The sequence below is a fragment of the Podarcis muralis genome, chromosome 12 (genome assembly GCF_964188315.1).
Source record: "Podarcis muralis chromosome 12, rPodMur119.hap1.1, whole genome shotgun sequence".
In the NCBI taxonomy this organism is placed as follows: Eukaryota; Metazoa; Chordata; class Lepidosauria; order Squamata; family Lacertidae; genus Podarcis; species Podarcis muralis.
This window is the reverse complement of record NC_135666.1, coordinates 52083428-52108887: the sequence shown is the minus strand read 5'-3', so window position 1 is coordinate 52108887 and position 25460 is coordinate 52083428. Positions and strand designations below refer to the sequence as shown.

The 25460-nt window shown below is 43.5% G+C and overlaps 1 protein-coding gene across 2 annotated transcripts; it reads left to right on the top strand.

Moving 5' to 3' along the window:
• Positions 1–1484: 1484 nt before the first annotated feature.
• Positions 1485–25460, top strand: SUSD5 (sushi domain containing 5). Of its 2 annotated transcripts, XM_028750021.2 has the most exons (5): positions 1494–2252; positions 7625–7802; positions 10602–10720; positions 14009–14197; positions 21588–25460. In XM_028750021.2, the coding sequence occupies exons 1-5, from the start codon at positions 1889–1891 to the stop codon at positions 22625–22627; spliced, it is 1890 nt and encodes a 629-aa protein (XP_028605854.2). In that variant the 5' UTR covers positions 1494–1888; the 3' UTR covers positions 22628–25460. The 2 variants fall into 2 exon arrangements, with proteins under 2 accessions (XP_077772559.1, XP_028605854.2); XM_077916433.1 differs by lacking the exon at positions 14009–14197 and having other exon boundaries at positions 1485–2252.

Sequence of the window (25460 nt, the reverse complement as noted above, 5' to 3'; positions counted from 1 at the left end):
AGGGAAGCAGAAAAGTCAAATCTCGGAGAATGAAGATCTAGAAAAGAGGCTACTAGAACTGGCAATTGCTTCTCCTCGCCGCACACCAAGTCTGGCCTGTTGGCAAATTTGTGCCCCCACCTCAACAAAACTCCTTCCTGTGGCCAGGTGTGAGAGCCATTGTGGCATAATGGTTAGAGTGTTAGACTAGGAGCTGGTTCAAATCCCCACTCAAGAAAAAGGTAGTATATAAAGGTAATAAATAAATAAATAAATAAATAAGGCCGTATATATGTACCTATGGTTATTCATAGGTTCAGGGGTGATTGCTTACTTCTGTACTATTCACATGTGCATTATGTACCCTAGTGCACTCCATACTTTAGTTGCCAGATGTGCACTCAAAGAGTCGACTGTAGAGTTGGAAGGGTACCCTGAGGGTCATCTAGTCCAACCCCCTCCAACGCAGCAACCTTTTTGCCCAATGTGGGATTCGAACCCATGAGCCTGAGAATAAGAGTTTCGTGTGCTGCTGGCTGAGCCAGTCAGTTCTCACGTGCAAGAAATGTAGCCAGCTTCTCCCCATCTGTGTAGGGTGGCCATCCGCCCAGAATTTCCCAGACGTATCCAGAATACAGTGGTACCTCAGGTTACATACGCTTCAGGTTACATATGCTTCAGGTTAAAGACTCCGCTAACCCAGAAATAGTGCTTCAGGTTAAGAACTTTGCTTCAGGGTGAGAACAGAAATCGTGCTCCGGCAGCGTGGCAGCAGCAGGAGGCCCCATTAGCTAAAGTGGTGCTTCAGGTTAAGAACAGTTTCAGGTTAAGAACAGACCTCCGGAACAAATTAAATTACTTAACCTGAGGTTCCACTGTACTGCAGTCAGCAGTATGGGAGAATCCGGACTTAAGGTAGCCATGTCGGCAGTGCCAATTTTGCAAAAAAAAAACACGCTCCACAACTTTACTGTCCGGATTTTCACCTTTTGAAATATGGCAACCCTACCTGTGGTCAATGGGACACGGGTGGCGCTGTGGGTTAAACCACAGAGCCTAGGACTTGCCGATCAGAAGGTCGGCAGTTCGAATCCCGGCAATGGGTGAGCTCCCATTGCTCGGTCCCTGCTCCTGCCAACCTAGCAGTTCAAAAGCACGTCAAAGTGCAAGTAGATAAATAGGTACCGCTCCGGCGGAAAGGTAAACAGTGTTTCCGTGCACTGCTCTGGTACGCCAGAAGCGGCTTGGTCATGCTGGCCACATGACCCGGAAGCTGTACGCCGGCTCCCTCGGCCAATAAAGCGAGATGAGCGCCGCAACCCCAGAGTCGGTCATGACTGGACCTAATGGTCAGGGGTCCCTGTACCTTTACCTGTGGTCATGTACACAGGTAGTCTCATGGGGGTGTGTGCAAAGTTAGTGCGAAGTTTGCCAGTGTGGTGTAGCGGTTATAGTGTCATACCAAGACCAGTGAGATCAGAGTTCGAATCCCCACTCAACCAGGGGCTGGTCACTTCCACTCAGCTCAACCTACCTCACAGGGATGTTGTTGTGCAGATTAAACGAGGGCGAGAGCCTTGAAGAAGAAGGAGGGAAATAACTAAATAAATAAGTAGGTTGGGGTATGTTGTAACACAGAAAGAGGCCGTGACCATGGCTGGACGTTTTTTCCAGCAGCTGCAACCATCGAAAGGTCAGCTGGGGTCCCTATGTAAAGTAAATTTGCCCCCCTTTGATACGAATATTTCAATTCACGCGTGTGAACGGCTCTTCCCGGATTAAGGCTGGGACTTTCCTCCAGCTGCTCCCTTCGTCACCCCTTTCCACCCTCCCTCTCTTTTCCCTTATATGCGTTTGATTATTATTTTTCAAATTCTTAAAAAAAAATAAAAATTTCCCCCTCTGATGTATGCAACATTTACTGACAGGGCAACGTGACTTTTCACACCGGTTCTCCATGGGCTGGAGAAAAGCTCTCTCCAAAAAAAAACCTCAGCTGGCAGATCAACTCGCGCGCTCCCCCTTTCTTGCCCGGGGCAGCCTTAGGGAGATCTCCTCCTCCTGTCGCTCCATCCCCAAGGCGCCAGGATCTTGCAACTTGGATCCCTCCACCTCCGGATCCTTCAAGCTCAGAGGGGCTTCTTTGCGGGCGACCTTCCCTCCTCTCCTTGCCATGGCTCTAGCTCCTACCAGATCTCCTGCCACTTTTGCCCAGGCTGTGGGATCCGCGCTCCTCTTCCTCCTCCTCCAAGACGCCTCTGTCGAAGCGGATGGTGAGTCCTGCTCAGACCTCGCTTGTCGCTCTCCTGCCATCCCCAGAGTGCTTAAGGGTTTGTGGATCGCTGCCGGGGGGCGGGGGGTGGGAAATCGGGAGAAAGGATCTGCGAGATTCAAATATCTCGCAGTCAACGTTGCACGTCGCCAAAAGCAAAAGTCTTTCAAAGCCTAAGATAGGGTTTTGGTTTTTTTAATGCCCTGTGGGAAAAGTCAATCAAAACTTTATAATGCAATTCTGCAGCAGGACTGATGCTAGATTTGGAAATGTTTCCCTACAGCTTTGGCTTTTGCACATCGATTTGCAAAAAGCATTTTGGGATGCTGGGTTTTTTTTTTGTGTGTGTGTGTGTGTTTTTGTGGGGGGGTTATTGCAGGGAAAGTGGGTGGAGACACAAATCAGTGTGTGGTACTGTTTACTCGCATTGCTTTTTGGAAGAAAGAGAAGGGGTCGCCTAGAAAAGCATGCACTGGATATTGAGATGCATTTATGAAAGTTTAAAAAAAAAAAACAAGGTCCAAATATTAGCAGCGTATTCCTCTTTAGGCTTTCTCCTGTCAGTTTCACCTCCTGTCTCTGCTGATATACTTGGGATAAGACTGAATGGAAGAAAAGGACCCACAATGTGATGGTGTTGCAGCCATTTGGACCGGCATAATTTTCCCTCCCTCACACTCCCCAACCCCTATTAACGGTCCAGGCATATATATATATCTTTTCATATTCAAACTGCCTAACGGATTCATTTACCGGTTGCTGTGTGATGTGAAGGGAGGGGAGGGGAGGATCCCACAGGGAAAGAGCAGAGTTTTTTGGCCAGAGCATTCACTGGGAAGGTGTGTGAATTTGAGGTTTGCTGAGGCTGAGTCCCTCGGACAGAAATGCAAATTCCTTTCCCTCAATTCTCCTTTTAATTTGACGGAACTGCACAGGGAAATTAGAATCAGTGGCAAGGCATGTCATGTTCACGTTTGGGAATTTCATTCTGCCACTCAAAATTGAGTGTGGGGTCTGAACTTTTGATGCCAAAGTCATCAGGTCTTTCGCCCCAACTCAACCGTTTACCAATTTTTAAAATCTATTTTAAAATCTGTTTCTATCTATTTTTTATTTGTGGGTGTGTGACTATATAGATATAGATATAACTAAGTAATTAGAAAAAAAATATCATGGTGGTGTAGATTAAAATCACCAAATTATAAAATATGGAACAACTGGCCAACGCTGAATCAAATTAATGATCTAAAAATGCTTGTTTTCAGTTGTTTAGTAGATACTGGTAGCTACTGATTAGCCCCAACTGACTTAAGGTCTTTCCAAACTTACCATTTATAGCAGAATAGTTCCTGCTTTTCGTGAATTTTGGGGTATGTTACTATACAAAGGCAGCACAATTCAGCTAGTATTCCAGAGTGATGTGCTCAAAAACTTTCTTTTTAGTCTACTGACTTTTGTGAACGATCTAGAATGGATCCTCAGAATTCTCCTTTGTGTATAAGCATCCTCCTCCTTTGAGTGGCGGTTGCAGGGTGGTTTGAGGAGTTTGGATTTGATATCCCGCTTTATCACTACCCTAAGGAGTCTCAAAGCGGCTAACATTCTCCTTTCCCTTCCTCCCCCACAATAAACACTCTGTGAGGTGAGTGGGGCTGAGAGACTTCAGAGAAGTGTGACTGGCCCAAGGTCACCCAGCAGCTGCATGTGGAGGAGAGGAGACGCGAACCTGGTTCCCCAGATTACGAATCTACTGCTCTTAACCACTGCACCACACTGGCTCTCGGATTCAAAGACACTGGCTCAGTTGTCTTTGAGAGACAACTGATTCATGCCACTGTCAGCGAGGTGTCAGTTTATGAGCCCAGTTCAGAGGAGACATATGACAGATAGATATGGTACTCCTCATGCAGACAAAATGTCATCACAATAACCAGGCTTGCCATAGCTCAGGCAGACATCTAGTTCCTCTTCTAATCTCCTGTATCTCCACAAATGCAATAATGTGGAGCACAAGGCAGTAATTAATTTAAGAAATCACGAAAGGCCTATGTTTGTGCGCATGCTCATAACTCCAATATATCAGCCGAGGGAGCATGAGGGTGCATTAGGGGTGTCGCTACAGCCTTTTCTCAATTTGGGCGCAGACCACCATTGGTGCAGAAAGGGGCTTGGACTAGATGACCCTGGGTTCCCTTCCAACTCTACAATTCTGTGAGTCACTCTCTAATAATGGGAACATTAGGTGCAGACACTCCGTGACAAATTCACTCTTAAAAATGTCAGATCAAACAGCAACTAGAAATTGTGTTGGAAAGACCCTGAGTTTGATGTCCGAGTATGCTGTCGTCCAAGTTTTACAGAACTCTTGTCGGGTGGGGCAACTATAAGTTTTGAGGGGGGGGGCAATTATAAACAGGAAAATAACATGGTCTGAGTGTTCATCCCTCCTCCCAGTATAAACTGGGATTCCCCACAACTTTTGCTAACATAAAAATAAATAAATGATAGGTTATTTTCTTAATGGTTCTGCCTCATCCTATCTAGTTTGGCCTTAGAGACAGACAGGAGTGCAAATTGCTACAAGTCGCTATATCTCTTGCCCTTTCTGACTGCTTAGTAATTTGCATTTCTGATGCTTAATACATGTTCTGCATGCTATGCCCAATACATGGAAGTAAATTCCCATAGAATCTGCCAAATAGATATGCTAAGAAACAGGACCAGTTGCAATCTATCAATTTCAGTGGGGCTTTCTTTTGGATTGCGACTTCTGGCTGCTGTCCTTATCACATTTATTAGGGAGTAATTTTCACTGTATGCAAAGAAACAAACTTAGGGGTTATCTGTTACACAAGCACTAAATAAAAGCTTCAGAATATATTTCCTTTAGGGTGCAGATTTATTTACTACGCAAAGAATGACAAAGCGTGAATGGAAAAGGTAAAAGTACATTTCTAGATTCATAAAACTTTTCGTTTTAATATGTCCTTTTCTGATGAAGCCACAGCATGAATTCTTCTGTTACAACTGCAGTCTATAAGGCTGTATGCAAGAGACCAAGGACATCCTCCAAACTGAAAGGTTTTTATAAGCACAATGTGAGTTTTTTTAATGGTAATCTGTACAAAGATGAGACAGATGGGTTCTCTAAAGACTTATTTCTTCTTTCACTTATCGTGCTATAGAGTTTTATGGTAAGTCTTGGCTGACTCGCTGGAGGTTACTACAGAGTTGTTGGGTTTTTTTAAAAAAAAATGAGTGTGAAATAAAATTGTAGGGATTGTAAATTCTGTTCTCTTAGGACATTTATAGTGAAATGCCAGACTTTTGAATTTTTATGAATGGGCTTCATAGTCTTACTTCTGTGCAGGGGGATTTGTTTATGTACCCAAGACAATAAACGCATGTTAAGTCTTTTGAAGGTCATAAAAAGTTATTCCAATTATGTCATGACAGTCATAATTGTTCTGAGTCATATAAATTGCATATACTGTTCTGCCGGGGCAAATAGAATAATGAAACAAATGGAAATAGAACCTGACTTTGAGAATCTAGGTGTAGTAGGTGGTTGTTGTAACTGTGCCGATACCAGAGAGAAAAACATGTATATCAGTTCATGCATATCACTGTGCGCAAGTACACATTGACCCTGACAATCCATGAGGGTGTGTGAAGACATCTCTCACTGGGCTTGCCCCGTTGCCAGCCACATCCTAAGTCTAGAAAAGGCATGCCACTAGAGATCCAGCAACTACACTGCAGTTTTAGGCACCTGAGTAGAAAAAAGGTTGTGGCTTCTTGTTTTCCCCAGTCTCCTTCAGCTCCCTTCCAACACCTCAGAGTGGTTGGGTGGTTGAAGCAGTAATCCCTGGTGAAAGGAGGTTGCATTTTAATGTTTTCATGTCGTATTTTAATCTTGTTTTTAAGTTGTATTTCAATCAATTGTTTTTATACCTGGTGTCAGCCGCCCTGAGCCCAGTCTCGGCTGGGGAGGGCGGGGTATAAATAAAATTTTATATTAGTAGTAGTAGTAGTAGTAGTAGTAGTAGTAGTCGTAAGTGCTACAATATTTCAGACCATCAGTTGTCTTGGGCAACCACCTTCCCCGGCTGCAGCCTATTGTAACGTTACCAGATTTTTTTCAATGAATCCAGTTAGTTAGTTAGTTAGTTAGTTAGTTAGTTAGTTAGTTAGTTAATTACTACACGTTCAGGACATTGATGCTGCAGCAATGGTGGTGGCAGAGGGGCGGCCGCCACCTTGACCTCAACTGCCACGTTTCCCCTTCCTCCGAGGCTTCTATCTCCCTTCTCCATGAGCCTGGCCAGCCCCTGAGTTGTTGGTTGTTCAGTGGTGGTGGGGAAGCGGTGCGCAGTGGGTCAGGCATGGAAGGCGGAGAAGGAGGGCCAAGAGCGGCGGCAGTGAGGCTTGGGCAGCGCAATGCCTCCCTTCCCATCGGAGCAGCCCTAATCCCATTCCTACTTGTGTGCAAGCTGGAGGAGGCGGGGATCCCTCAGCTGGGAAGGGAGGCTTCCCCTTGCCTAACTGAGAGATCCCTGACCCCTCCTGCTTGCATGCAAGTAGGAGTTGGGAGGCTGCTCCGATAGGCAGCATGAAGCCTCCCTTCACAGCTTAGTTGCTGGAGTCAGGGAAGGTGGAGGCAGCCCAGAAGCTGCCTCTTAGAGCCCCTGCACCACCATCATATGGGGACTTCTGAGCAGCTCCTGAAGCCAGCCAGAGCCAACTGCTCCGGGCTGCTGAGACTGCCACTGCTGCATTTCCCAGGGACATTAGGTGAAATCCAGGGACATTCCGGGGATGGAATTTGTCCGGGGACTTATTCACAAATCTGGGGACTGTCCCTTGGAAACGGGGACGTCTGGTAACCCTAGCCTATTGGCTCTGGCCAGATCCTCTGAAAAGGAGTAATCTGGAGTTGTTTGGGGCCCCGCCTTTGCCTTTTAACATTACATTTCAATGCACCTACCCAGACCAGCTCCATGGACTTAAAAAACAACAAAATTTATCTACCGCTTGCTTGTGGTGTGTATGTATCAAAATACATTCTGATGATATGCACTGTCCAGACTCTTTATATTTTTTAAAAACAACAGCTTTCCTTTCATAAGCATATAACTTGGAAGAACATATTTACAATCTCGTGCACAGGTTTCACCCTATTAATGTTCAGGGATCTTCTCTGTATGTTTCACTTCAGACAGATCACGCAAACCCACGCTATTTTCAGCGGTCTCCTGAGAAGTCTCTCTTGGCAGCCATTCTCCTTACACACACACCCATGCACACACACAGAAGCAGAAAATGCAGTTAGACCAAGTCATCTCATGCTGCGCTGTGTCTTTTGAATTGCAGGGAAATTGTTTGCCCTTGGTCCCAGGAACGGCTCCCAGAGTCTGGACTTAGCAATGGCTAAGGAATCATGCGGTGCAGTAGGAGCTCGATTAGCCAGCAGAGAAGAACTAAGGAGAGCCATAAGAGATTGTTCCTTTGCTGTGTGTACCAGGGGCTGGCTGGCAGATGGCACGGTCGGGTAAGGAGCATTAAAATAAATAATAATAAAGTTTAATTTATACCCCACACTTCCCAGTTCAGAAAACCGGGCTCAGGGCAGCTAACAACAAATTTAAAACACTTAATTGATGCAACAAAAAACAGCATAAAATACAGTATAACATGTGAATAACAATAAATTCAGAATTAAAAAATCAATTTAGGGGGGGAAATCCATCCAATAAACATTAGATGATCACTAGGGCTAGATGGCTAAGTTAGTCCCACTTGGGCCAGCGAGGAGACCAGGGGAGAATTAACTGTGGGATCCCAGAGCGGGTAATCTTCATAAAAAGGGGGAGGGGGAGGGAAGGAAGGAATGGGAATAAAAGATCAGGCTAAGTTCAAATTAAAAGCCAGGTGGAATAGTTCTGTCTTACAGGCCCTGCGGAAGGAAGTTAAATGCTGCAGGGCCCTGATCTCATGAGACAGAGCATTCCACCAGGTTGGAGCCATCACTGAGAAGGCCATGGCCCGGATGGAGGATAACTTCCTTAGGGCCCGGGACCTCTAAACTATGATTATTCATGGACCTTAAGGTCCTCTGCAGGGCATACCAGGAGAGGCGGTGAAACCTCCTCTAACCAACACACACGACTTATCTCCAAATAACATGGTTGGGCTACTTTGTCAGGGGCAGACTTTGGCCTTCCAAATGTCAGCGGTGCCCTGTGTGAGGCCAGAATTTGACATGCCCCCCACCCCCGGCCTCCTCTCACCTTTCGTTCAGCTCAATTCACTACATCATAGTTGTAGGCTTGGCACCCAGCACAGACACACAGCCCTAAATCCGCCTTTGACTTTGTAATAGTAGAAGTAAGAAACACTGATTTTCAAGAGAGCATTTTGCAACTCAAGGTACCTGCTGCTGCCCCCCCCCCCCCCGGATTTGTCTGAATGTTCAACCTTGCAAATTATGTTTAATATGGCCTATAAGCCCTATTTGCTTCCATTAGCCAGGTGCTTTATGAATTTGACTGTCAGATGTTAAAAACGAAAGGCGTTTGAAGTGCAACTGTACTTCAAAAGAAGGTACGTTGCTTCAAATGGGGGGGAATCTTTCTAACAGTACCCTGAGAGTTTTCACTTGCTTGGCATATCTCCCCTACCGCACTGAAAAAGCAAAACACTTTAGGCTACCACACTCTTCAATGATATATTTCCACTTACACATTCCAAAAGAGTCCTTGCAGATGCACTTATTTTTTGCTCTTATGTCCAAAGTGTCACCTCTCTGGCAAAATTCGATCGTGCTCGAAATTTAATAACCAGGGCAAAGATGGAGCTAAGCGGTATGACGCAGGATAAGACTCCCAATAAAGGAACTGGAAAAAATAATGATTTCATTATCTACCACATTAAAATGTGCTTTGATACCGCCATGTGTTGATGAACCTGGAGTCTTAGGGAAGTTTCGTAACGGCTGACCAAATCATGGGAGATTCAGCACACGAGAGAGAGAGAGAGACTTTTAAATGGGTGTTTCCCTGGATGTCCGGATACAAGAGCGTAGGAGTGCGTAAGCACCTTTAATAGTTGCCATTTTTAAAGATGCAGGAGTCATTTCCACTTTTGCATCTGGTCATCCTAATAATGTCTCCTGCTCAGATGTAGAGAGAAAGACAGCCTGAAGCATGATGGTATGTGCTTCGTGCAATTCAGAAGGAGCACAGAAAACCCCACAGAATGTGGCATTATGCACAAAGGTCAGCTGCTTGCGAATCTCAGCTTTTATTTATTTGTTTTTAAAAACCCTAAAAACCCAGAGAACACTTAGCTTCTAGCTCAGTGTTGTGACCTGCCCTGAGATCTACAGGTATAGGGCGGTATGCAAATAAATAAATAATAATAAAATAATAATAGCTCCAATCTAACACTTGAAAGTATGCAAACAATGGGAACTGAAGAATCAGAAGCCGGAGGGATCACTGAATAATGCTTCCATCGGCTGCATCCGAGGGCTTTAGTGCCCCAGCAGAGCTCCTTGGCCTTCCTCATGGCGAGAACAAATTGTGCATTATTATTATTATTATTATTATTATTATTATTATTATTAAAAGTCACGCATATTGGTTTATTTGCATCATTTATACAGATCTTAGAACTTTTAGTGCAGAATTTAGGTTACCCTGCTGCAGAATATATTTCTTTTTTTAAAAAAGGTGTAGAGTGTAGTGGTACCTCGGTTACAGACACTTCAGGTTACAGACTCCGCTAACTCAGAAATAGTACCTCAGATTAAGAACTTGGCTTCAGGATGAGAACAGAAATCGTGCTCCGGCGGTGCGGCAGCAGCAGGAGGCCCCATTAGCTAAAGTGGTTCTTCAGGTTAAGAACAGTTTCAGGTTAAGAACAGACCACCAGAATGAATTAAGTACTTAACCTGAGGTATCACTGTATGTTGCTCAAGCCTGAGGATTTCTCAGTCAGACAGGTGCTAACATACTCAATAATTCTTCCTAGCTGCTATCAAGGGAGAGAATTCAGAGAGCCCCACTGATGCTTTGCCTATGAGCAATTTTGAACAATTCAACATAAAAAAAGTTTTAGTAGAGACTTGCATGTAACATCAGCGGCACTTTTCACATGAGCCAGCCATGCCTTGGCTATTGGTAGCTCAGTATGATATGTAATGGCAGTCAAACCAGAGTCATCCCAGTTTAAATTCATGGCAATCATCTGCCCACCTGTCAGGTGTGGTCTATGGAGAACTGGACACAATTCAGAGCCTTACTAGCCCAGCTGCTGATCATCTTTTTGTCTCCTTCCTCTGTTTTAGGACAACTGTGTGCAACAGGACAGGCAGCAAGCCACAGAGCGTGAAGATTATTGATGTCCAGATTGAAATGGATCCCTCTCCAAGTGGCAGATATGATGCTCTTTGTGTGAAAGTTGAAGGTCAGCATTGGTGGACCACAGAAATAATCACTACGGCAAGCCAAATCAAATATTTTTTCTTGTTCTTTCTGAAATGTCCATTAACAGTTGGGAAGGAATAATTTGCCACGGGCGTGAAATAGCATGGGAACAAATTGCCTCTTCTCAGCTCTTGCTAGAATATTTGTCGTGTTCATAAAAAAAGAAAAGGAAATATAATCTAGAAGCAGAGAGGAGTCTCCAGCGCTACAACCCAGCAGTCGCTCACAGTCCAGCCTGTGTTCCAGATCACATTGTGGCACTAAGCAGAGAACAAGTGTGCTGTAGCAAAGGATTTATAGAACAAAACCCCCTGACGTTGTATCTGCATCTACTAAAAAAACAAAAAGAAACAATGCTCCAGCATAACATGAATTGCACATCATGCAGAGTTAGAATCGGTGACCTATATCAATTATGCAAATCTATTCATTTTGCATAATTGATTAAGCAAAGGAATACACAGGATATTGAATCTGAACCCCAGACGCTTGCAAATCCAACTCAGATGCCCCTTTCCCAACTTTTGAACTTCCATCAGGGATTGCCTGCATATCTTTAAGCAGCAAGAAACAGAAACTTTTAACATGAAAGGTGATATTTTTTTCTGACCTGAATCCTGTGTTCATTACAGCCATTTCTGTGGCTTGCAAATGCTCCCTTGTCTGGTTGCCTGGAGGCAATTTCACAGGTAAATTGCATGACTGGTTGAAGACAATCTACAGATTTTGCTGAACTCTTATTTTCATTGGAGCTTTTGGAAGATGATAGGCCTAATTTCTGAAAACATCACCAATTGTAACATACGTTTGGGTGACTAGACAGGCATAGTGAAATTGTTCTCTCAGCCTCACTTTGCATAAATACAGGGTACACCTATGTGCTTATTTAAGTTTTATGTTTCCGGGATATGGAACTCCCTGCCACAATATCTCTGAGTTTCTTGATTCATTTTATTCTGTTCAACAAGCTTATAAACCACTTCACAGCATAAAGCCATAAAAATGGTGTACAGGGTAAAAACAGAATAAAGCACAGAAACTCTAAAAGCGATAAAATCAATCCGGCAAACTCTAAAAGCTCTTTGAGTTCATCAATACAAACTTTTCTCCTGGTTACAATAGGCTTAGTCATGAGATGGACACCAGCACAGAAGAAAGGTTGAACTAATATTGATTATTATAGGGATATTATGTACGAAAGGAAATACAGTGGTACCTTTGGTTGCGAACGGAATCCATTCCGGACCCCCGTTCGCAACCTGAGAAGAACGCATGTGCGGGTCGTAATTTGCCGCTTCTGCACATGCGTGTGATGTCATTTTGAGCGTCTCTGCATGCGTGAGCGGCAAAACCCAGAAGTAACCCATTCTGTTACTACTGGGTCGCCACAGGACGCAACCTGAAAAGATTTAACCCAAAGCGTCTTTAACCCGAGGTATGACTGTACAGTGGTACCTCGGGTTACATACGCTTCAGGTTACATACGCTTCAGGTTACAGACTCCGCTAACCCATAAATAGTACCTCAGGTTAAGAACTTTGCTTCAGGATGAGAACAGAAATTGTGCTCCAGCAGCGCGGCAGCAGCAGGAGGCCCCATTAGCTAAAGTGGTGCTTCAGGTTAAGAACAGTTTCAGGTTAAGAACGGACCTCCGGAACAAATTAAGTACTTAACCCGAGGTACTACTGTACTAACACTTACATTTGGGTCTTAAATGTGATTTATAATAGTTTATGAAGTCCTAAGAGTATCTGAAGAGGGACGCGGGTGGCACTGTGGGTAAAAGCCTCAGCGCCTAGGGCTTGCCGATCGAAAGGTCGGCGGTTCGAATCCCCGCAGCGGGGTGTGCTCCCGTTGTTCGGTCCCAGCGCCTGCCAACCTAGCAGTTCGAAAGCCCCCCCCCCCGGTGCAAGTAGATAAATAGGGACCGCTTACTAGCGGGAAGGTAAACGGCGTTTCCGTGTGTGGCTCTGGCTCGCCAGAGCAGCGATGTCACGCTGGCCACGTGACCCGGAAGTGTCTCTGGACAGCGCTGGCTCCCGGCCTATAGAGTGAGATGGGCGCACAACCCTAGAGTCTGTCAAGACTGGCCTGTACGGGCAGGGGTACCTTTACCTTTACCTTACGAGTATCTGATTATCCCAAAACTCTCTCTCACAGGACAGCTAAGTCCCAACGTCTAACTTTCTAACGTCTGTCTAACTGACAGTTAACTGCCCTTCTTCCCCGACTAGAACCTCCAAGCCATCAGAGTCTGCTGTTTCCCAGAACAAACTAGATCCAGACTCCATCTATAAATCTTAAAAGAGGTTGTTTCTCCCCTTTCAGAACTTGTTGTAGGTCTGCTAGCACCGAAGGAGAAAGCCAGGAGTGGGCATTTAGACTGAAGATACATTGTCCCCTGCTTTTCCCCCTCTGTAATTGTTCTTAGAAAGAAACTTTGGAAAGACTTGTTGCACCGATCGCCTGAACTTTCCCTATTCCCTCCGTGTTTGAGTGATTCATTTGGCTGCAAGACAAACAAGTCTCTATTCCACAAGTTGACTGCAACTTGTTACCATTGCAGAAAATGCAGTGGTTTAGCCCAGGAATGGAAATTCGGATTTTGCCAGGTGAACGTCTGGCACAAATTCCTCATCAAAAAATGACGGATTATGTAACCTGGCCTTCTCTTAGCAACAAAAGAGGCGGGGGGAGAATCACCAGGGGCTTTTAAATACAAACATAAACCACATGAATTTAGGCTAAAATAGCAAACAGAACCGAGTTTGTTCTGTACAATGCTAGACTGTTCGTAAGGCTTTCCCATGACAGCTTTCGTTTCTGCAATTTTTATTTTCTCCCGCCGATTTTGAGCATTGAGTTTAGCGGACAGTGAATTTCCAGTTATCTAGTAACATCAAGTAAAGTCATAAATTAAGTTATTCGAACTAGCCCTAGATTGATTTTGTCATCAGTGGTATACGAGATGGGCTTTATTTGGCTGGACTTGCACTCTGGAGTTTATCTCCCACAATATCATCACCTACAAAAATCTGTGAAACCCCACTTCTCCCAGGTTTCATTTCCTATTTAAAAAAATAAGATGAAAATGTGCTGTAGAGTATACAAATGGGACCTGAAACAAAAGATTGCAGCACCGAGTCCGCTGAGTCAGGCATTTTAGTCATTAGTCATTTTAGTCATTTTAGTCCCTTTTACATTCCCCAAGCCCTTCAGCTAACCAGATACTTAAATGTGTTTGCTTCCTGCTTGTTTATCTCCTCAGGCAAACCATGTGGAGACCCCCCTTCCTTTCCTCACACAGTTCTCCACGGCCACACCGGGTTTGAAATGGGTGACGAGCTGCACTACGTCTGTGCTCAGGGATATGTCATGAGTAACAAAGATGCTGCTTTTACTCTGCTCTGTCACACCTGTGGGGAATGGTTTGGTCAAGTCCAAGCTTGTGTCAAAGGTGAGTTCTATCGATTCAGGATTATCATATCTTAATTTTTTTTTTATTGTACTTCAATGTCCTCATGCAAACTTGCAGTGGATCTCCACTTACAGCGTTGTCAAACGGGATCTGATGACAATGTACATTGTCTGTATACAAATTATTATTATTATTATTATTATTATTATTATTATTATTATTATTACACCCCTGCCCATATGGCTGGGTTTCCCCATCAACTCTGGGCAGCTTAAAAAACATAATAAAAACATCAAGCATTAAAAACCTCCCAATACTGGGCTGCCTTCGATGTCTTCTAAAAGTTGTGCAATTCTTTATCTCCTTGACATCTGAAGGGAGGGCTTTCCACAGGGAGGGTGATCACTGTTGAAGAAATAAAGACATGAAATAAAACTAAAACAGATAAACCACAGGTATGTGAATACAGTGGTACTTTTGTTTTCGAACCTAATCCGTTCCGGAAGGCCGTTCAAGTTCTGTAACATTCGAAAACCGAAAACTCAATAGCCAACAGCTAGGCCTCAGGATCTTGCACTCAGTGGAAGCTGCGTGGCATGTTTGACTTTTGAGGCATGTTCGAAAACCAAAGCATTTACTTCTGGGTTTACAGCGTTTGAAAGTTGAAATGTTTGTCAATGGAGACGTTCGAAAACCGAGGTACCACTATATATGCAAGGTAGAGACTAAAATTGTATATACCATAGACATAATGTCTCCTGAAGTTGTTAAACTACAAATGCCCATTGTCCCTGACCATTGGTCACCCTGGCTGGGGCTGATGGGATTCTAAGTCCAACAACATCTAGAAGGTTATATGTTTCTACATCCCTGCTATACATGCTGGGGGTCCTGTCCTCTGTCCTCTCTAAGGGCTGGGCAAATGAGCCAGAAACCTGGTGTTCAAGGCTGCAACCCATGTTAGAAACCATATGCTGGGGAAAGAAGACAGCCTATTCTAGACACTGCAGAGGGCTTCCCCTGTGTTGTGATGGTCAACTAGTCTCAGTAGTTATTTACACCATGGCTCAAGCTTTCTCTTTTAACAAGTGATCTTTAGGACAGTATAATCACGCAGCATCCAAGTAACTATAAAGGGGCAACGTGAAGAGGACTCTAGTATGTTGTCTCACGCAGAAAGGTGAGTCCCTGTTAGCATTTGTGAGAAACAATGACACTTGCAAGTGAAATAACAGATCTTGACATGAGATATGGATTGCGCCAGCTCGCCACTGTGCGCTGAAAAGCATCATCATGCAAAACACAGCTGAGCTGGACCACCCTTAAGCAGCTGAAAGCCCTAGTGTGGAGAAGGTATTCTGTCTCTTGACAGATGATATCTGATGTTTCCATCAGTGATGTCCTGGGTGCTTAGTTCACTGACACACTGCTGTATAGTGAACCCTCTCTAACTGGTTGGGCAGTGTGTTATTTCCAGAACGCAGTTGCTAGGCTCAAGCCAAATGCCTCATGCGTCACAAGTTGCGAAGCAATAATACAGGTTCTTGGAGCAGTTTCCTTGACAAACGACAGTTAGAGGGTATCCAGAACATTTCTATATTAGGTAGCGGAGGAACACGGCTCTGGGAAGGAGGAAATTAAAAGGGGAGCAGAAAGAGTTCGGAGAAGAGATTGTATAATTGATCCTGAATATAAAATATATAGTGCGCAAGGGAAAATTTGAGGACAAGGCGTGAATGAATAAGGGGCAAGATATTATTTTGGATCTGCCATGTTGTCCTCATATAGGTGTCAGGATGCAGGGCTGTCTTACCCATAGGCACTAGGGGTGCGGGGCACCTAGGCGCCAGGCTCTTAGGGGCACCAGGCCGAGAGTCTGGGGCCTGAGAGTTGAGTCTGGGGAAGAACCCGCCCATTGGTCGGAGCACGCTCTTCTGCTGTGGGTGGCTCTGTGCTGTGAGTTTGGGGGCGACTGAGCCAGCGAGACGCTGAGGTTTCTGCTGCCAAAATAGCTCCTCCTTCATGGCCTGGGTAGGCCGGGTCTTCCTGTTATATACCTGCTGGGATTGACAAGGCATATGACCCTCACCTGAATCTCATTTAACTCTTTGGGGGGAAATTAGCATCAGGTGTCATGTGCATGGAAGTTGCCAAATCAATTAACCAACTAGGGTTACTGTTAATAGCACCAGTTTTCCTATAACTTGATATTGCTGGATAGTTCTGCTGAACTGCAAAAGCATTTTTAGTTTGCTTTCTGTTGCCACCCTGGAACTTTTCTTTATTAGTGCCACTTTGTTTTGTATGATTCCTTGCAAATGAAGGAAAATAACTTTTCTCCTTGTATATGTTGATAATATGTTTTTGGTTACTGAGAACAAACAAGAGTGTACAGAAACAAGATTGGGTGCAGGCCTGGCCAGGACATAGGCGTGACACACCTGTGACACAGGTGACCTGTGTGCTTGTTTGCTTGACTAACAGCTGTTGGGAACTTCAAGGTCCCTGCGCTCCCTTCTTATGGTCTTCATATTGGACCTGGAGACTCCAATAGAGAGCATTCCATGTCAAGAAGGAGGGCAAGTGGGCACCCTATCAAATGACAAGGCAGGAGCTACATGGAGCAGGGCCTTTTCACTGTGGTGCCCATTGTATGGCTCGCTCTTTCTAGACCTGCTCTCTTTTGGCCTGTATTTTGGAGCTTTACAATCTAGGTAGACTTTGGAATAACAGGTTGACAAGTCTTATCAGTTGCTGACGTATGAGCGGATTTTATTTGCTAAATATTTGCTGTTATTCTGGGTTCCTGGTGCACCAGGGTTTACACCAGCATAATAGAGTTGGCCAGGACGAACGAAGGGATACAATTTATGAGCTTTCTCTATTATCTGCACAGCAGGGGGTGTTCTGTCAACAGTGCAAAGGCTGAACTGAAGCGTTTACTGCTGGTTACCTGCTTTCAGCAATAGGGGTCGCTGTTTGGTAGTACCCAATTGGTTAGCTGTCAGATTCTAAAGCTTTCTTAAAAAAAACACACCATGATCTGCTTTTTGCCCCTGGGCAATTTGGCTCCAAGGACCACACATTTGCTCCATAAGACACACAGACATTTCCCCTTACTTTTTAGGAGGAAAAAAGTGCATGTTATGGAGCGAAAAATACGGTACCTTACCCTTGATGGACTGAGTTGATTATGTTTTATTGTTAGTGTACTGACAAAGCTTCCTGTTGGGGTGGGAGTATTGCTCTGAATTATAAAAATATTCATGTTTTATATGGCTAGTCTTTTTCCTTTATGGTAATTTTTTTTATGCAAATTGCGCCGATACCTTCTGAGGTAACCAACGGCTAAATCATCATCAGAATCAACATCACAACAACAATTTCCACCTCTTGCTGCCATCCCCAACATTTCCAGTATTGAGTAAAGTATTTGTTACATTCAGAGTAAAGAAAGGATGAGTCCCTGGCAGCTACTTGAGTTACAGCCTAGAGTGAAATCTGGCTGGCATAGTTTCACGCTGCTTTTATATAATACCTCAGTGAGATTTTAATAGGGGTGAACATGTGGAGGTTATTCAGAACTGTCTCTGAACTCTGACATTCTCCCTAGCACCTCAAAGCAGGCAATACTTGTTGAGAAGGGCTGAGTTAGTCATTCCACTTAGCGGTCTAATAGCCCTTTAAATTAGATTTATGTAATTATGAAAGCAATTTTTAGTCCTGTTTCCTGTCTTTTGCTCTGGAAGTCTGTGGCTTCAAAAATAGTAGGCCAAATCAGTGTAGGTTTTGGCCTCAGCAGAACCAAATCAACATATGCCAGCTAAGAAATGACCTTATAAAGCCACATCCTGATACCAGCATTTATTTCTAAGAAACATAAAAATAACTTAATCCAAATGGTACAGTGACTAGACTTGCAGACACAATAACTTTCATAAGAGTTCCTTTGCTTTCCTCTCTATTTCTGTTACGGTGCACAATGCTGTTCAATCGCTAAAGTCTAGGATTGAAAGAGTATATTTTAGAATTTCCTTGTCAACATCACTGTATTTTTTCTCTAAAAAGTTATTTCTGGCAGAACTTTCTGTCTTCTTCAGGGGAAAAAAATTATGGTAGCCATGATACAACCAAGACAAGTAAAACAGAACAAGCCTTACAGTTTGGAAAGGAATGAAAGTGTGTATTTGTTAGAATGGTTGCTTCAGGATATAAGACGCTTGGAGAGTTTATTGGACTAGAATGTTTCAGGTTAACAGGAAAAAAGAGAGAGGGACCACAATAAAAATCCTATTTTTGGTTATTCCAGGGTTAAACCGCAACTGCAAAGCTCATTATTAATTCTGTTCTGTATAAATTCTACTCCCCAAATATGAAATTCAGCAACCAAACTATGGGTTGTATCCAATTAAGTTATATTCAAAGTAGACCCGTTGAAATTAATGGACTAAGTTAGTCATGTCTGTTATTTTCTGTGGGTCTGCTAGGACTAACATTAAATCCTCTGAATTTATGTTTTATTCACATTTACCGGTATATACTTTTATATTGCTATTCTGGTTTTAGGTTGTGTTTTTGCTTTAAGGTTTCCATTGTATGATGTTTGTTTTTTGGACTATACCATGCCAAAAGCACTGTACAATTGTGGGTTTTGTTTTTCAAACGTCCGGCAAATAAAGACTGGAAAGACTGGGGAAATGGTGTTGTGGGATGAAAATAAAGCACAGCTCAGGGTCTGGTTACAATGACACATGAAGCAGTTACTGGGTGTTAGCCTGCCTGGTTTCTATCACCCAGGCTAGATTTCTTTCAGACACTGGCTCTTCCTTTCACAGCAGTCAAATTCCTTGATCATTTCTGTGATCACAAAATGGTAGAGCCTCTATGAAAGATCATGGCAGACCAGAGATGTAATCTGAACAAGGGACCTCCTCCAGCTGACCTATTTATTGAGCATTCATCCAGATATATGCACAACTTACTGTCTTGTGAACTGCAATGAAATGGGAGAGTTATTGCCAGTGCTTTTTTCTGGGGGTACACAAGGGTACGCATACCCCTAAACATTTTGTGAATCTAACGGGAGAAGAAACTTAAAATCTTTAGTTTCTTCTCTGGCACAGTGAATCGTCAGTTCTGTTGCTACCATCAATGGCGGCCTCATTTCCTTTCCCAGTCTTTCCTGAGTCTCAGACGGAAGCGAGCGTTTAATGTGTGAAGCAGTGTGGAATGTGGATGGTTGGTGTTTCACTGATGAAAGCTCACCCTCATTGAGGGGCAGTATTTCAATATGAGTAGGAAAATTACTAACTAGTTTTCATCATCATGAGGTAATACATGTTGTTTGTACTACGTCCATTTACTGTATTTATTTCACCCGATTTGAACTATAAAATGGTGATTTCCTTGAGTCAAAATGAGAGTACCCCTAAACATTTTTTTAAAGAAAAAAAGCACTGGTTATTGCCAATTCAGATGGAGGTCTCATCTAGATGACTCTGGGATGCACATCACTTTATCCATAACAGTTTACAAGCAAAGCGCATCACACTCAGTATTTCACTGATATTTACTACTAAATGCAAAAATGTCTGGAGTAAATGAAGTGCAACCATCCTAGTACAAATCCTACCCGCATTTTTTCCTTGCAAGACAAGGCAGGAGCCAGAAAAACCCCATACTGCCAGAGTGGTATATCCCTAGCATAAAAAGGTAAAGGTAAAAGACCCCTGACAGTTAAGTCCAGTCGTGAATGACTCTGGGGTTGCGGCGCTCATCTCGCTTTACTAGCCGAGGGAGCCGTTTGTCCGCAGACAGTTTTTCCGGGTCATGTGGCCAGCATGACTAAGCTGCTTCTGGCGAAACCAGAGCAGCGCACGGAAACACCGTTTACCTTCCCGCAGGAGCGGTACCTATTTATCTACTTGCACTTTGACATGCTTTCGAACTGCTAGGTTGGCAGGAGCTGGGACAGAGCAATGGGAGCTCATGCTGTCGCCGGGATTTGAACTGCCAACCTTCTGATTGGCAAGCTCAGTGGTTTAGACCACAGTGCCACCCACATCCCTCACATCCCTAGCATAAAAGGATACTAATTCCCCTTCCTCTCCTGTCATCCCTCTGGGATGGTGAAGAGGAGAACCCTCTGGGCAGGATCACATAAATGCCAGCTGGAAAACTGTAAGCAAAGATGTTTAATACTCTCTGCACATGTCTTCTGTTTGACCTTTTTCGACAAATCCGGATCAATAGATGAAAAAAGAACAAGCGAGATGAAAAAGAATAAGTTAGAAGTTATATGGTAATTATTAAGATGAGTTGTAATATTAATTAGGAGGGAAACAGACTGGATAAGAAAACACTTGTGGGGAAAAGAAGGGATTGAAAGCATACTATTCCTGCTGCCTAAATAAGTTACATAACTCCTACAGGCTTTTGGTTTGGTGCTTGTGCATTTTAGTTCAGAGACCTGATTGTACAGTTGAGTTCTGGGGATAATTTGGCACTTGGAATAACATTTAGAAAGTAGGCTTTGGAGACAAAGGACAACCTGGAAATAGCAGCAGGGAATGGACACTTTCCGCTATCCTCCTCCCAGAGCATTCATCTGCCCCCACAGCTTTTCCATCATCAGGAAAAGCCAGGAGATGCAAACAGTCCAATTGTACATGTGAGAAGATGTCCCTGGGCCTAAGCCAACTAGCACTACCTGGCCCTGGGTGTTTCATGAATGCCAGAAACTGCATTACCTTTCGCTCCTTTCGCTTGTCTAAAAGTGACTATTCAACCATCCTACCATACTCACTAATGCAGACCCAGAATCATAGAATTGTGGAATTGAAAGGGACCCCAAGGGTCTTCGAGTCCAATCCCCTGCGATGCAAGAATCTCAACAAGATCATACACGACAGATAGCCATCCAACCTCAGCTTAAAAACCTCTGAGGAAGGAGAGCCCATCACCTTCTGAGGGAAGTCCATTGAACTGTTGAACAGCTCTGACTGTCAGAAAGTTCTTCCTGATCTTTAGTCTCCTTTCTTGTAACTTGGATCTGTTGGTTTGGGTCCTAGTCTCTGAAGCAGAAGCACCTCAGTTGTGATTCAGTCCTACTTCTGGTTTCACCTCCTGTGCCATATAAGGCATTGCCTGTCTATTCAGGACCACATTTCATAACACTGGGTTGCTAGGTAGCACACATGTTGGGGGGAGGGGCTGGGGCATTGTTCCCTATGGAACCTTCCAAGAGCAGCAGTTGAAACAGGCATATGTGAGACCTGGAGAAAGGACACTTCACATCATTTTCTACCCCCAGCCTTCATAAGCCTTTAAAAATAATTTTATCCTGTTATGATGTGAGGTGGTGAAAGAGCTTTGTGATAATCTGGTGCCAGAAACCCCGCCCCCTTAAATTGTTATTTTGCCTTTTCAGATGAAACTGAGGGACATATCGATTATGAAGACAATTTCCCCGATGACCGATCTATTTCTACCGAAGAACATGAAGACAATGCCAAAGAGGCAGAGGAGAAGGGAAATGAGCAAGAGAAAGCCACCCAGGATGAGAAGAAGACCCAGTTTGCTGACGACGACAACCACATTGGCGTGAAAACTGCATATAACAAGAAAGGCACCAAAATGATATATGAAGGTGAGGACTTCCCCATTGGACCTGCCATTGTGAACAATGATACAAAAGCAACAAAAAGTACAGACTCTCATACAGATGAGTCCTGGCTAGATGGTTACCCAGTTACTCAAGAAGCTGTAGAAGAAATCGACGAGGAGGAAGGGGATAAGATTGATGGATCTATGGGAATGGAATATGACATTACCACTGACCAACTGAACCATGCTGATGTCAGGAAGACAGGCAGCAGCCCAGAAAAGGTTTTTGTGCAGGCTGGGACAGTCCAGTCACTGACACACTCTGGTGGGACTCTAACACCAACCATTGTTCCAGAGAACGTCAGTGTAAGCAAAGATGACAACACCAGGTATGTCTCAATGACACCTATGAGACTCATCACACAAGAGTTGTCATCCGTAACCACAGCCACGAGCTTGAATTTGGCCACACTGGAGACTTCTACAGTTTTCCATCTCATTGACCCCATTCCCTTGCCAGAGGAAGTCGATCTGATGACTTCCTCCATGCAAGTAGTTACTACTATACCTTCTCAAAATAGCTTTACTGATACACCAGATGTTGTTGAGGGAGAAGCTTTGACCTATGGACTTGGTGGGAAGCCTTTGAGCACTTTTGAACCATGTGCGGGAGCAAGTTGTTCCAGTTCTGATAAAGATCCCATGATAGCCATTGGGGTGACTGTTGTATGCCTAATTGTGCTTGCGTTCATCTTGGCAGTGTGGTGCTTCAAGAAACGGCAACAGAAGACCTCTGTTTATAAGTTGAATGGGAAAGATCATGCTAGGCACCAGCTGCAACAGATTGAAATGCAGAAAGTCTAACCTAGCTGTATACATTATTATTGGAAAGAAATGCATGGAGGAGAGACATGGAAACTGACCGAACAAATGGATACTAATGTCCACTAGTTCAGAAAGAAGACCTGTGTATGGAACACCAGGACCTGCACTAACTGAAATCACAACTTATTGTGATATCGGGATTAATTTGGATATCTATAGTTTTTAACCAGCTTGAGGATTGCCAGGGCTGATTCACAGAAGCATATTTTATCACTTGATGACTGTACATATAAGGCAGTGACTTGGTTTTCTGAAATCAGTAGTCTGTGACAGACATGATGGACAGAGTTTTCTTATGGGTGTGTAGTGCCTATCCTAGATGCAAGCTAGTCAAGTGGCAAGACCATCATCTGACAACTGACACATCAAATCCCTTAAGATGGCAGGATGGACTTACAGTACCTGCTTCTTGCATTAAAAATGTCAATGCAATTATTCTCTCTGCTGTGTTAAAACGGGTCACACAGCCCAATGACACATTTGAAAGAAGCTCTATAGAACAGGGAGACAATCTGTGTGCAAAGTGGAGGGGATTTTTTTTTTTAACTATTTGCCCTTTTTAAGGTAAGGATAAATTAACACATAGACAGTTGTTACTTGTCATGTTCTATGGATTTACAGATAGAATTTTTCTATCTGCATTGTTTGACCACTGCTCCAGTTTATTTCAGTGGATTTGTACTATAGCAGCTCTACCCTTCAATGGATTAACTGTGTGTAGGGGGCTGATCACAATGGACTGTTAGCTAGAAACATGACATTATTGAGCTGTTTGGATTTTATTAGTTGTTTTAATATCTAGAAAGAAGAGTCCTTTTCTATCTGTAGGAGAGTGTAGACAGAGAGAGGATCATGTTTGAATGGACTTTAATCAATGATATACAACTAGAAATCATTAATGTTTAAAAATAAAGCAACATTGTCAATATTCCACCCAGGCCTCTTGGACTCTGTAGAAGTTCTCTCTTAAGAAGTAGACAGAAGATCTCACACCACTTTGCCTGCAAACTATCAAAGACTATTTAGGGTTTTATTTTCCTCCTAGGGCAATGCAATCTTTGCAATAAAATTGGGTGTCTAATAAATTAATTAATTATGCAGCCAACAGCGCATGGGCTTTGGGAGTGCACTTGCCATCTTACTTCATAGAAAGTGAAAACTTCCATTCTTTAGTGGGTCGGTTTAGAGTGGGCGAAGTTCTGATGTAGACAACATACATATCTGTTGCTAAAGATGCCGTACCATGACAGACTAAAGATGGGTTCAAAAGTCACACCATGGCTAAGGCAGCAATCTGAACTCCATTTACTGGGGATGGGTGGCGCTGTGGGTTAAACCACAGAGCCTAGGGCTTGCCGATCAGAAGGTCAGCGGTTCGAATCCCCGCAACAGGGTGAGCTCCCGTTGCTCGGTCCCTGCTCCTGCCAACCTAGCAGTTTGAAAGCACGGCAAAGTGCAAGTAGATAAATAGGTATCGCTCTGGCGGGAAGGTAAATGGCGTTTCCGTGCGCTGCTCTGGTTCTCCAGAAGCGGCTTAGTCATGCTGGCCACATGACCCGGAAGCTGTACACCGGCTCCCTCGGCCAATAAAGCAAGATAAGCGCCGCAACCCCAGAGTCAGTCACAACTGGACATAATGGTCAGGGGTCCCTTTACCCTTTAGTTTACCTTAAGCCCTGCTGAATTCAGTAGGACTAACATCTGAGTAGACATGGTTAGGCTCATGCTGCAAGTCATTATTTCCCCTAATATATTGATGCCTATTATAAGGCACCAACAAAATGCCCAAGAAAATGAAGCTGAACCCACTTCTGAAAGCATATACTAGTCCCCATTATTAATATGCAGTTACCCGCAGCTGCAAATGCAGCAATACATAAATGGTTCTGTGAATGTTATGTGTGAATGCACAAAAAGAACAAAAATATTTTCGGTATGGTGACTGCATGCATGGCCAATTCTACCATTTCATCTAGCAGAAGACATTGGGCGGGGGCTGGGAGTTTCTACTACTAATTTGGGAATGTTTTCAGCATGATATTCAAATAAAAATTATTAATATACTCTTATGTTTCTTAAATGTCTGTCATTGTAAATTATTCTATTGTCCTGCACTGACTTCGCAAAAAAAACACCATTTTGTTTGTAACTGATCTAAACAGTTTTACTCTACCTTGCCGTGAAGGAATGCAACAAACCTGAGCCTATTGCAAATTTTTACTTAATTAGATAGATGAAATATTGTGACTGACTGTGAGGAATGTTCCAAAGTGAGGAAGTGTTGGGGAGAGCCTCTCACTTTCGTTCTCGGCCTGCCATTCAATTTCAATATTGTTCCAAGTATTTCTGAAGCAATGCCATGCAATTAACATCAAGACCTCTAAAATGTGTATGCTTGCTACAATCTTGGGAGATTTCCAAGCTGCAGACTGCAGAATGAAAATAACACTGCAACCTTAAACAGGTAAACTCGGAAGTAAGACCCACTGAGTTAAAGGAAAGTGCGTACGTTAGAACCTATGTCTCATATACTTGGAGAACTCCATATGACACAGATGACAATGAAGACATACGCTTGGGGAAGAAGGCTTTTGATTGTGGCCAACATACGAAGCTGGTATGAAATCATACTGCTTAAATTGATTTAAACTTGTCCTGTGATTTAACAGGAAATGCTCTGGGCTTTAAATTAAGATACCCAACTCTGCATCATGTTCTTAAATGAAATAATGCTCACTAAAACTCTTTTAATATTATGCTCCCGCAATGAGAATGTCAAAAATAAATGGAATGATATTTTGTGCAAATTGTA